The sequence below is a fragment of the Dermochelys coriacea genome, chromosome 6, assembly GCF_009764565.3.
Source record: "Dermochelys coriacea isolate rDerCor1 chromosome 6, rDerCor1.pri.v4, whole genome shotgun sequence".
Taxonomy (NCBI): Eukaryota; Metazoa; Chordata; order Testudines; family Dermochelyidae; genus Dermochelys; species Dermochelys coriacea.
This window is the reverse complement of record NC_050073.1, coordinates 68,940,307-68,954,311: the sequence shown is the minus strand read 5'-3', so window position 1 is coordinate 68,954,311 and position 14,005 is coordinate 68,940,307. Positions and strand designations below refer to the sequence as shown.

The window sequence follows — 14,005 nt, the reverse complement described above, 5'->3', positions numbered from 1 at the left end:
TTTTTTTGCTATGAATGGCCTCATTATCCATATACATGAGTAATCTATTTTTAATGCCTAAAAAGTTATTGGTCTCAATGATATGGAACAACAGTTGCAACCTTAACTATGGAAGTACAAGTAGCAATTCTATACTTGGACATGAATTTAACAGCCTAGTAAGGAAAAGTATTATCTATGTGGGACATTGAAAAGTGTTGTTATAATACTTTTTGATTTTCTGACATTTTGGAACCAGATTCACCTTTACAGGATCACCGCACCCATCAAGTGCGGGGCTCAGCTGTGCTGGGGGGGGGGGGGAGAATTCACCACAAGGGAGAATATTAGTGGTTCTGCCAGGGGAAAGCAGCTTTAATATCCAACTTGGTCTCCATGCCTAAGAGTGCCTCTCCCACCTGGCCTAGACATGTAGAATTACTGAACAGATCCAAACCACTTTGCAGTCTTCATCAGACCATTCCTGCCATAGTGGAATGGATGTGGTACAAGTTGCCTAACACCACACCAGACACACTACCACCACTGGGTTTTGCAGACTTGTGTTGACAAAACCCAGAAAGGTGTATCAAGCACTCAGATACTACATCAATCACTATAGTATGAAAACCTAGATAGAATCAAACCCACAAATTTAAACTCTTGACTTTGAAACTACATGAACAGTTATTTTTCTTTCCTTTTCTTTTATTTAAAGAACTTAAATTAAAAAAAAACACAACTGGGCTGTCATGAATTCCCCTCTTGAAATATCATCACCACACACTTCTCTTCCCTCTCCTGACTGCTCCTTCACCTTTTCTGGGAATCTGTTTTACTGCTCTGTTAATTCAATGCATCTGAAAAATAATACCTTCTTTCACATTGGTTAGTTTCCACTGAGATGTTATATTGAATTTAGAAGCTTGAGTTTCAGCACACTCATCTTCAGAAGCTAGAAATCTATTCTGACAAAAGACCATCACAAAAATATAGATTATTTCAAATAACTTTAAAATATTTGATTGAAATGTTAAATAACAAAAGAGCAAAGTACATTTTTTTCTGTCAATCATAAAATAGCATCTCTAAAACACTCCACAGCAGATTACCGTCTAGAAAAGACATATTCCAGCACATTATGACCTTGTGCTTAAAAACACAGGACTAGGAATCAAGCAATCTGTTTCACTCCTGGCCCAACTGCAGAATCTTGGTGTGACCTGGAACAAGTCATTTAAGCTTTCTGTGCCTTCAACTCCATGCCTGTAAAATGGCAATACATGCTTACTCATGTTTTAGGGTGTGAAGTATTGAGAAGCTTTATTTTATTAATATCTATAAAGTGTATTAGCACCTTCCATCTGAAGATCTCCTATAAGTACCAAGTATTATTAGAAAATGCAGTACTTTATTTTATTTAAAATATTTTCTTTTCAGATGTGTATTGTACACTTGCAATTGCTAAGTTGGAAAAACTGAGATAACTGACAAATGCTAGGGCACCTCTCATCCATGACTTTTTTTTTCCTCCTCCAAGTTAATTCACATAAGTACAAATATGAAATACTACGAACAAAGTTCTGCTCTCATATCCACAGGGTGAATTTTGACTCCATCATTCTGTTCTTACAGACACAGAATTCCCCATTTGCAGAACCAAGAGTAGAATTTTATCCAAGTTATATAAATAGTAGTTGGCATTGCTGACTAGGGTTACCAAATTTAACATTCAAAAAAGAGGACACTCTACAGGGGGGTTTGCTCGTGCCTCCTCACCCCCGGCCCCGCCCCAACTCCACCCCTTCCCTGCCCCCATTCCAACCCCTTCCTCAAAATCCCCTCCCCAACTCTGCTCCCTCCGTGCCCCATTGGACCCCTTCCCCAAATCCCCACCCCGCCCCCACCTCCTCCCCTGAGCGCGCCACGTTCCCCCTCCTCCTCCCTCCCTCCCAGCTGCACGAAACAGCTGTTTCGCGGCACAAGCACTGGGAGCTAGGGGGGGAAAGCGGACACTCTCTCGAGTGATCAACATTCACTCTCTTTCTTGAATGATCAACTCTTCTATGGGGAAAAACAATGGCGGCAAATCCCGGACGTTTTTAAGATATTTAAAAATTCCTCCCGGACAGTGATTTAAGAACCAAAAAGCCGGACATCTCCGGGAAAATATGGACATATGGTAATCCTATAGCTGACCGACAAGGTAAACTTAGTCACTCTCATACCTGGACACTCATTGGCATGTTGTACCTTCTGCTGGAAAATGCAATTAATTTCCCGCTCAGAAGTCTGTGGAGATTTTCTCATTTTCTTCATTTCATGCTTCTCGCTATCATCATCTTTGTCTTCCTCTACACTGCTGTTTCTTGAATTGTCTTCTTTACGATCAATTGGTGAAGAAACCTAAAAATGATGTAAATTAACAATTTTCACAGAAGTATCAATCTTTTAAAAATACTTTCTTTTCTTTCTTATGACTGCTAATAATAGTGACACCAAACCAGACTTTGCAGTTCTGCAGCTGCTTCTATCCAAGGATGTCAGAGACTTTACAAATAAAAAAGCTTTACAACACCTCTGTCAGGTACATAGGTATTATCCTCATTTTACAGATGAGTGAGCTGAGGCACAAAGTGATAAAATGAGTTGCTCAAAACCTCACAGCAAGTCAATGCAGTACTAACTCTGACATCCTGATTTCCAGGCACTGATATAACGCTACACCACACTCCTTGCCCTGAAATTCAAATTTGAGTTCAAATATTAATATCTTTACAGTGGGGTCAAACACTGTACTTACACTGGAATTTGTTGAAATAAATAAATAATGGCACTTGAAAAATCTCTTAATCGTATTCCACTTATTACAGAGCCCTCACCTTAATCAGGATGTGCTTAATCAGGAATTCCACTTAGCTGAGATCTCCCAAGTGTGCTCAGTTTACAAGTGCAAATGATATTTATTCTAACTTGTTTGCAGTGTAGGTTGTAGCCATATTGGTCCCATGATATTAGGCAGACAAGATGGATGAGGTAATATCTTGAATGGACCAACTTCTCTTGGTGAAAGAGACAAGCTTTTGAGCTAAACAGAGTTGAAGAAGAGCTCTGTGTAGCTTGAAAGCTTGTCTTTTTCACCAACAGAAGTTGGTCCAATAAAAGATATTGTTGTATCTATTCTGTTAACCATGCAAACACAACCCAGGATCTGAAAGTCAAGTTGCGCCCTTTCTGGCTCATGTATCAGCATTAAGCCTGTAAGAAAGTTGTGACTCTTTTTGTTCAAAAGTTGCAGTTGATATAGTTGTGGTTTTGGTATAGTCAGTTCAAATTTGAGTGATGTTGCAACTCCATGTGCCAGACTGCGGCACCACTCACTCAAATTTGGCCCAACCACCCCTTTAGAGGAGTGGTCAGACCAAATCTGACTGAGGGTCACAACGCCACTCACTCAAATTTGGTCTGCCCACCCCTTTGAAGGGGCAGCTGGGCCAAACTCGAGTGAGTGGTGTTGTCACCTGGCACACAGGGTCACAACACCACTGAAATTTGAGACAACTATAAAAAGTTAAGGTGTGTGCTAAAAGCTGAGGTTTCCACAACAAAATCACAGCCTGCAACTTTCATATAGCTTTAATCATCATCAGTAATAAAAGATTCTGTAGCCCTAAGAACTCCTCAGTGCCAACTGGCAAGGGGGTTACAAGAGTATCCTGATATTAACAATCTGGTGCACGAAAGAATATTAGGTCTTAAATGAAAGCCAGGGTCCCCCTGGTCATTAATATCATTGTGAAATGTACATATAGATCCTATGTAAGGAGTTATGTATATACACTGACAAAAAGTTCCTCAAGTCTGTGTGATGCTAGTGCCAGCTCTGGCCAAGGCCATAGGCATTAGCTAAGAACTAACAAACTCATAGCTGGAAACCAAACCAGCTCACCTGTATGTTAGTTTTTTCAAAATAGGTATTAGTCTTACAAGAATGTATTCAGTATTTAGACTCTATGAAATGTTTGTAAATTGCTGCATCCATTAATCTCACCTGTAATGTCTGTACTCCATGCCATGAAGAAATATGCAAGCTTTGCTTTATAACTTTGAAAATGTTTGCTCTGAACTTGTGAAGCAAGGCACAAGAATCATCTCCCCTGCCCATTTAGGTGGGCTACCAAGATGAAATGAGACATTAAGGAACATTGTGACACAAAGGATTCTAAGCTTGTGAATGGCCCTATCGCACCTTAGAAATGTACCTGCAAGGGAGCTCGTCTCATACGCTGGAAGACTAAGGGCATGTCTACACTACAAAATTATGTGGACCTAGGTTATGTCGGCATACAGCTGCCACAGTAATTAAATCGCTTTTGCATATCCAAGCTACGCTCCTCGTGTCCGCAGCGCACGTCCTCACTAGTAGCGCTTATATCGATGCAGAGAGCAGTGCACCATGGATAGCTATTACACTGTGCAACTAGCCACCATCTAGCACAAGGTATTTTCGTGAGGTTTTGCAATGCCTCATGGGGGCCAAAAAAGTCATGCAAGGGTGACTCACAGCATGATTTCAACATCCCAAATTGCAGTATTCTCCATCCCATAATTTCATCTGTATCCCATAATGTTTCACACCTCTTTTCAAAATCCCCACAAACCCACACATCCCTGCTCGCTGTCTGTCATCTGTGTCAGAAGCATGGATCCTGCACAGCTCTGCACTATTGTGATGAGCATTGCAAGCATGGGGCACCTGATCCTGCAGTATTTGCAGAGTCACCAGAGAAGCCACGGGGAACATGATGAGTCCGTGGACGCTAGATTGCTGTGGGACATAGAAACAATTCAAAGTTGTTGGAAGCATTCATGGGGAACTACAGATAGCGATGTGCCGGTGCCAGGCCCAAGAAATTAGCACTGACTGATGCGATCATATTGTCATGCAGGTTTGGGGTGACAAGCAGCGGCTGCAGAACTTTCAGATGTGCAAGGTCACATTCCTGATTCTGGGTGCAGAGCTCACCCCAGCCCTCCAGTGCAGCAACACCAAAATGCGATCTGCACGGAAGTGGAGAAGTGGTGATCACTCTGTGGAAACTTGTGACACCTGATTGCTATCGAACAGTCGGAAATCAGTTAGGAGTTGAGAAATCCCACTGGTTATAGGTGCCTGCTGTGTCCTGCATAACATCTGTGAAGCAAAGGGGAAAAAGTTTCTGCTGCGGTAGAGGGCAAACATGGAACAACTATCTGCTTATTTTGAGCAGCCAGGTACTAGGGCTATAAGAGCAGCTCTATGCAAAGTTGTTTGGCTCAGAGAGGCTTTGAAAAACCATGTGTGTTGCTGTAGTGTGCTCTACCTGGCACTGCTCTTTTGCAACCCCATATGAATCTTGTAATGAATGGTGTGTGTGTAGTAATATAACATTGCAAATGCACCTATTACTAGCAACCCAACCAGCATATGTTGTGAACTAAAAGATTAATTACGTTTCCATAAATAGAGTTTTATTCCATGCCCATGCAAATGGACACATTATAACTAAATAAAACTTAATAAATAAAGGGAAAAGAATATTTGAAGGGGAAAGAACAGTCATTTCCATTTCAGAAACACATACACCAACTGTCTTTTTCACAGGTCAGTGCATGTGCAGCTGTGACTGCCTGTACTCTCCCCCGGGGTAGAGTGGTAGGGGTAGTGCAGCAGCCCCGGATGCTACGTGGAATGTGTGTGTGTAGGGAGGTCCCAGAATATAGTTTTCTATGGGCTGCAGAGGAAGGTGAGCATGGTACTGTTGAACCCGAAAGTCAACAAGAGTCTGTAGCATGTCTGTTTGCTGCTGGAGAAGCACTAGCATCTCCTGCTGCACTTCCCTGTCCATTTCCCATGTCTTTCTCCTCTCCACTCTATCCCTGGTCATGCTGCCTGCGGGGGTGATTCTCCAAAACCAGTGCTCAGTATCCAAAGCAGCAGAGGCTTGCAGGATCTCTTGGAACACGTTATCCCATGCCCTCTTCGTTCTCCTCCCTATCTGGCTGAGCCACTCCACTGGTGTGGATGGAAAGAGCCTCAAGGCTACATTTCCAGCTGCAAAAGATACAATGAACATAGGTACAATTGTGACTGTATTCACAAGATAAATGTAAACCTGCTATACAGAATTCACTGCCCTTGATCCACACAAGTTGCAAGCACTCCATTCTCACTTCTCTTTGGGACTGATAGATCATGGTGGCAGTCCTAGCTATAGTGAGTATGGCCCTGGGGGAAAGGGGCGAGTTAGGGAAATAAGGGGGCATAGCTCACAGGCATGAGTACATGCATATTGGGCAACTGTACTGAGTACTGGCACCAATTTCCACAGGCAGTCGTGATTTTAGCTGATATCTCACTCCTGAGGGTAATGGAAGCTGAAAGGGAACAGCTCCTGCAGGCATCCAACTGCCGACTGGGGCCATATACTGCTAGGCTGTGTGCTGCAATGATGCCTGATGACATAATTGCTGAGTGGCATGGGAAAGCATCCTATTGCAGCAGAAGAAATCAGGCAGCCCTCCCAGAAACCTTCGGCGGAGAACTGCAGACTACCTCCAGAAAAGTTTCCTCAAGATCTCTGGAGGATTCATAGGACGTCCCAGTGCACATAAACAAACTGTTCCATGGGGCTTCCTCTGCTGAACTCCACAGGGGAATGAAAAGCAGATGGCAACTCTACCTCTATTGGTTGTTTCCCTACCTCATCTAGCATAAGTAAAAAAGAGTAAATCAACATGTATGTCTTGATACTTTGTGGGTTCCATCCCTGCAATATCAAAGCAAACTGCATACTTACCAAAGATTCCTTTCCCTGCATCATACTCGCCTCTCCTGGACTGTAAGGACTGGCTGGACTACACAGGATTCAAAAACATGTCCTGGCTTGCTGCACAGCTGGATTCGTCAGTCCCCTGTTCCTGATATTCCTCTTGTTCTTTGCTGTTCACAGTGGAGGCCTAACTATCCATGGGACTCTTTTGGGGGGGGGGGTGTCGTCCGACAATGGTATGCAGCTTTGTGTAAAAGCAGCAGGTCTACAGCTCCGCACCAGAGCAATTATTAACCTCCCTTGCCTTCTGGTTTGCCAGCTGCATCTCCTTGACTTTCATGTGGCACTGCTGCTGCTCCCTCTTATAGCCCTCCTCCTCCTCCATGATCTGAGCGATCTGCTCATAGATGTCGACATTTCTATGGCTGGATTGGAGCTGTGCCTGCATAGCCTCTTCTCCCCACAGATTCAGGAGATCAAACACCTCTTGTGTACTCTAGACAGGAGTGCATCTGCAGTGTGGAACCGGCATGGTCAGCTAGGAAGTTGCCAGGTTTGTTTGAGAGCTGCTATGTGAGCTCTCCAAGCTGAGCAAACATGAAATGCCATTTCAAAAATTCACACGTCTTTAAAGAGGAGAGGCAGCTTCCTGTGTACCTGGCCACTGGACAGCAGAGTTCAAAACAGTGACAAGAGTGGTCAAGGTGGGACACCTCCTGGAGGCCGCTAATAGTCGATGTCAATCTAAACTCTATGACACTTGTGGAGATGGAGTTAAGTTGGCATAGCAGGTAAGTTACATCAGCATGAGCAAAATTTTAGTGTAGACACTAACATAGTTATGTCAATATAAGTCAACTTAACTCTGTCGTTTAGCCCTAACTGTAAAAGATAAAACAGGGTCACAAGTGAATTTTTTATCTCTTTGCTGTTTGAACTCTCACAGGGCCAGAGAATTTAAACTGAAGTGAGAGAACCCCCAAGGTTATCCTTGGGTTTGCACTGAAAGACATTTTGAATGGACAGTTCTCTACAACTCTGTCACTCCTAGGTTTTAAACTGCAACTCATTAGTGCGCATATTAGCTTGCTTTAACCTGTAAATAACTCAAGTATTTTTCCTAGATAATAAGCCTGTAGATAGTTTATGACAGGATTGGCTACAGGCAGTGTCTTTGGTGTAAGATCTAGGGTACCAACTGATCTAAGGTAAGTGACTGGTCTCTTGGGGACTGGAAGCAACCCGAATATTGTGTGATTTTTGGTGAGAGTGACCACTTAATCACTAAAACCAGCTTGCCTTGGTAGCAAGATACACTGGAGAGCATAAGGGGACTGTCTGTGACTTCACAGTAAGACTGCTATAATGATCCAGGAGTTCACATTTGTTACTGGGTTGGTGAAATCTAATTATAGAACATACCATCCGTTTGGAATGTCTTCCCTGTTTCTGACACTCTGTCCTGAGGTAGACACTCACAGTCATAAGCCACTCCAGACAACGTGACAGCCTGTATCAAGGCAGAGCTGACAAACAAGTTTTCTGTTTGCCAGAGGAAAGATGTTTATCCTTCTCTCTGTCAGCATGTAAACTGAGCATTGTAAACCGACACAGTGGAAGCCACATTTCTGTACAAATTCAACAGGTGGAGGGATGTGAAATCAACAGGAAGGCAGCACACTGGAGAATAAACCACCGGGGGTTATCCTGACTCAGGGTACAGGCTATGAACTTCGGGGGATAGAAGGAGAAGGTAAGGAAGACATCCCTTTATCCTGCACTTAGGAAGTAATCAGGCAGTGCAATTACATTCTGGAAAACAGGATCATAACTAACCTCGGCTGAAATGCTGCAAAGGACATTTGGGGTGAAATAAACTTCTACAGACAGAAGGATAGTCTATTAAGTTTAGTCTTTAGAAATCATGTTATGATTTTGTTTTATACATTCTTTTTGTTTCTATTATTTTTACTCACTATCACCTGAATCTCAAATCTTTGATAATAAATGTATCGTGGTTTTCACTAAAAATATATCTCTCAGTGCTGTGATACTATACAAAGAGATGATCCTGAGTTGAATGATTCAAGAGCTGTCACCTTCAGCCCCCAACTAAAACCTCTCCATCACATCATCAAACATCTACAACCTATCCTGAAAAATGATCCCTCACTCTCACAGATCTTGGGAGACAAACCAGTCAATCCTCGCTTACAGACAGCCCCCCAACCTCAAGCAAATGCTCTCCAGAAACCACACACCACACAACAAAAACACTAACCCAGGAACCTATCCTTGCAACAAAGCCTGATGCCAACTCTGTCCACATATTTATTCAAGTGACACCATCATAGGACCTAATCACATTAGCCACGCCATCCGGGGCTCGTTCACCTGCACATCTACTAATGTGATATATGCCATCATGTGCCAGCAATGCTCCTCTGCCATGTACATTGGCCAAACCGGACAGTCTCTACACAAAAGAATAAACAGACACAAATCTGACATCAGGAATCATAACATTCAAAAACCAGTAGGAGAACACTTCAACCTCTCTGGCCACTCAGTAAAAGACTTAAGGGTGGCAATTCTGCAACAGAAAAGCTTCAAAAACAGACTCCAACGAGAAACTGCTGAGCTTGAATTAATATGCAAACTAGATACCATTAACTTGGGTTTGAATACAGACTGGGAGTGGCTGGGTCATTACACATATTGAATATATTTCCCTAAATTAAGTATCCTCACACCTTCTTGTCAACTGTCTAAATGGGCCATCTTGATTATTACTACAAACTTCTTTTTCCTCCTGCTGCTAATAGCTCATCTTAATTAATTAGTCTCTTAGAGTTTGCACAGCAAATTCCACTTCTCTGTATGTATGTGTGTGTGTATATTATATATCTTCTTACTGTATGTTCCATTCAGTGCATCCGATGAAGTGGGCTGTAGCCCATGAAAGCTTATGCTCTAATAAATTTGTTCGTCTCTAAGGTACCACAAGTACTCCTGTTTTGTTTTGTTTTTCCAAGAGGGTGTGTACACTGTTCTCTGGGGCCAGTAGACCTGATATTTCTGTGAGTGTTCAGTGGATAAGGGTCTGGACGCTACAGGGGAACACTGAAAAGGGGCTCAGGGACTGAGATGCACCTATTCATAATCTGCAAGGCAAAGTAAAGGCTGACATAGCCTAGAGGACTTTGTTTGGGCAGCTAACAGGCTGCTGGTGTCAAATATCCAATTAAGCACAAGAAAGTTTCCCTCGCACTGGAGGCGGGGTGGGGGAGGTTTTAACAAGGTAATTCACAGTCCTGGGTACCCCACGAACCATCACAAACTCTGTCCCAAGTTACATCTGTGAAACCCTCCTGTTATCAATGGGGTAACAAAGGTTTAATTGAGGGAAGAATTTAGTTAACAATTTGACTGGTGGTGCATAAAACAGAATCTGATCTAGGCTAACAGAGGGAAAAAGTAGTACAGATGTATGTAAGTCATTAAAGCAAGCAAATATTACTCTAAATACATACAAAGAGCTGACCTGTGTACACACACTCACTCTTGAAACTAGAACTGCATTTTAAGTTACTTCCTTTCTATGATAATAGTCACTAGCATTTACATATCAATTTTAATCCATAAAGCACTTTATAAATATTTTACAAAGGTTTATTCTTTTCATTTATAGATAGGGAAAAATAAGACACACAGAGGTTCTGACCTGTCAAAGCTCATACCTTTGACAAGCGTGGCTCTGGTGTTAGAACCTCCAAAGATGCACTTAAAGCTCTGCTTACAGGATGCGCTCTTGAGCTAGATGCAGGCTTTGAAATTTCATCCAAGTTTCCCCTTGTAATATCCATTGTGATCTAAAATGGACAAACAGAGAACAACAAATGCTACCACACATCAATAGCTTATTTATTAAACAAAAAACCCCATAAGGCTTAGGCAACAAATTAAACAAATCTAGAAATCCTACCCCTAACAAATTATACAATCTTTATAAACAATGTATACAATATACATATGCTTAAGAAAAGCGCAAAACAAAGTTAAGTATATGGGTTATATAGGGTCCCAGACCCAGACAAAAATTAAGTTGGGAGGTGGCAGGCACTATAAGTGTATCTGAACAGCATGTTCAATCCCTAAAATGTTCTCACCAAAAAGAAATACCAAAACAGACCATTTTAAGTCTTGGCTCAATAAAGATAGCATCAACAAAAGAAAACAGCAAGGTTGAAGTATTTAGTGGACATGTAGAATACATCCCAGTAAAGTGATGTGAAATGTATGCTACAGTCAAATGGCAGTGAGCAATACGACTTTCACTTCCGTGTAAGCCATACCACATTATTTTTATTATTTAAAATCATATATACAAAACATTACATTTACACCTCATTTTACAAACACAGAAAAGAGGCAGGTATGACACAAAGGAGAAAGTTACAATACTTATATATAAAATCTGATTTGCAAAGCTTTTAATCATTCAATCAATTGGCTCCCCATCCTGTATTTCGGCTTCAACACTTTAAATTTACATTCATATTAAAACATTTCATATAATTATATTGGTACATGGTGGGTTCATCTTATTTATTTATGGAAGGATGAGCAATGGCACACACTCCAAGCCCAGATAAACCTTCCCAAACCTTCACCGTCCTTCCCAAATGCCTGAGATAAATGATGAGCCTTGCAAAACATATGGAAAGTAAATCCACACGAGACATGATTATTGCAAAAATAAGGAGTTTAATCAATGGGGATCTCAAATAGAAGAAACTCTGATTAAAGAGTAAGAAATTATAGGACTTAGCAAGAAAATGAACTTAGGAAAAAAGAGAAGTCAAATTTAACACTGAAGTAGTGAGCCTGGGAGACGGAAAGGTGAGAAGTACATGTCATAAACTTCTGAAACTTCTTACACATATAATTTCCTCCTGTTGTGTTCTTTCAGATATATTTTCCTAAAATAGTTAAATAAAATTTAAATATATTTTTCAAGTTCTCTTAATAGCTAGTTTTCTGAGGTTGTCAAAAATTCTCAAACTTAGTCAAGAAATGAGCATTTTGGGCCATCACAAATTATTTTTTCACTAAAACAAAAATTGTCCCCTATATTTTTCAGTTTCTTTCCTCCCTTTTTCAATTATCAAATGGAAAAAAGGGTGGGACTTGGCAAAAAAAAAAAAAAAAAAAAAGAAAACAAAAAAAGAGAAAAAGCCCCAATAAAACAAAATGAAAACTTTTAAAACTAAACTTCATAGATACTTTTGCAAAAGTTTTCAATCAATTCAAAATTGTTATCTTTCAAGAAGCATGGAAAGAATAGGACTGAAATTCCCTATATGGCTAGGTGCAAGCCATTAATCCAAAGTGAGATCATAAATCCACATGACACAAAGTATTTGAGTCTATTTTAGACATTTCTTTTTGTTGCTGAAAGATATGCTAATAACAGATGTAAGAGAAAATGTGAATGTGTCAATATCTTTTATTGGACTAGCTTCTGGTGATGAAAGAGACCAGCTCTTGAGCTAAAAGGTGCTCTTCTTCAGGTGTGGGAAAGATACTTTTAAAAATTATTTTTAAAAAGATTACCTTCCCCAGACCTAAAGAAGAGCTTCGTGTAGCTCAAAAGCATGTTTCTTTCATCACCAGAAGCTGGTCCAATAAAAGATATTATCTGACCAACCTGGTCACTCTCATATCCGGGACCAACACAGCTACAACAAAGCCAAAGGCAACAGATGTAGTCAGACACTGCCCATTACATAGCTGAAGTGCTTCTTGCACTGGTTATTCCATCATGAACAGGGAATAACTTATACCAAGAAGTCTCTTCCTTGAGACAGCCGGATACAAATACCTGGGCCCCCAGGCGTGCTTCCCTCAAAGTTATTGGCAGGTGCTGCTGCCAGGCAACGCTGGCCACACGGCCCCTTCAGTGCTCTGCCACGCTGTGTGTGAGTGCATTTGGAACAGTGTAAACCCAGACTGCAGAATACACTACTCCAGCCCAGCGGCATAGAGATCCTGTCCTGGGGCAACCAGTGGGATGCATGGCCCTGGTTAGCTCCCCTCTGGAGAATGCACCATTTGTAGGCAGCGCTTTAGGTGACGTGCTGCCTTTGATACAAGGTATTTCCTGGCTAGTCTTCCCGTGGTGCCCCGTTACAGGGGATGCAGCAAGGGTGAGACTCGCGGGAGGAGCCCCCCGATCCCCTCACCCATAGATGTAAGAACAGGGATGCTGGGGGTGCTACTGCACTCCCTGGCTTGACGTGGTTGCCAACATATACAGGATTTACAGTTTGGTTCAATAAAAAGTACTTGTGGCACCTTAGAGACTAATAAATTTATCTGAGCATAAGCTTTTGTGAGCTATAGCTCGCTTTATCGGATGCATCCGATGAAGTGAGCTGTAGCTCACCAAAGCTTATGCTCAAATAAATGTGTTAGTCTCTAAGGCGCCACAAGTCCTCCTGTTCTTTTTGCAGATACAGACTAACACGGCTGCTACTCTGAAACCTGTCAGTTGGTTCAATGGCTCTCAGCACCCCCCACTACAAAAATTGTTCCAACACCCCTGCCCTCCCCTCCAACAGGCCCTCAGCTCCTAGCCCTATGGAGGGCAACCGACCAGAGCCCACAGCTAACGAGCCCCATAGCATGCGCAGCCCCGACTCCACCCAGCCCCGCCCCTACACTCACCTAGAGGAAGCGCAACCAGGCTCTGCAACAGCGGGGTCGCGCGAGCCCCACTCCGCTACCCTCCCTCTGCCGCCGGGCCACCCGGGGCCCTTGCCCAACCCCGCGGCGCTCCCGCGCACAGTACATCCGGGAACGCCGTTTCCATGCCAACCAACAACCACCTCTCCACTTCCTAGTTTATTTCTCGCGAGAGCTGCAACCCAGCTCTCTTTACTTCCTGCGGTCGCCTGAAAGGGGACGGTACCATGCACGAGGAAAGGAGGAGGGGGGAATCGCTATCTGAAGCAGGCCCTGCCTCTATGCATCTAGCTGAGGGAGGTCCCTCCCGTCTCCCGCCCACCCGTTCGTGGCGAAGAGGAGGGGCCGCTCTGCTCTGCTGCCTTTGCAAGGGGCTCGTGGTGGCCCGTGCCACCTTTTCTCATGGTTCAGCCCTAACGCCACAAGTTCTCTCCCTTGAAATTAAAGCTCTCGTCTGTAAATAAGCG

The 14,005-nt window shown here is 42.6% G+C and overlaps 1 protein-coding gene across 5 annotated transcripts in view; it reads right to left on the bottom strand.

Moving 5' to 3' along the window:
• The window catches only part of FSIP1 (fibrous sheath interacting protein 1), a 186,427-nt gene extending 172,719 nt beyond the window's left edge, over window positions 1–13,708 (bottom strand). Inside the window, exons 1-3 of one of the 5 annotated variants that reach the window (XM_043517511.1) lie at window positions 13,521–13,708; window positions 10,532–10,663; window positions 2,208–2,385 (exon numbers count right to left, since the gene is read on the bottom strand). In XM_043517511.1, coding sequence (XP_043373446.1) covers window positions 2,208–2,385; window positions 10,532–10,657 — 304 coding nt within the window. In that variant the 5' untranslated portion in view covers window positions 10,658–10,663; window positions 13,521–13,708. Of the gene's footprint in view, window positions 1–853; window positions 948–2,207; window positions 2,386–10,515; window positions 10,664–13,520 lie in introns of those variants that run through there. The other 4 variants (XM_043517510.1, XM_038407140.2, XM_043517513.1 and 1 more) reach the window with 4 other exon arrangements.
• Window positions 13,709–14,005: the final 297 nt, after the last annotated feature.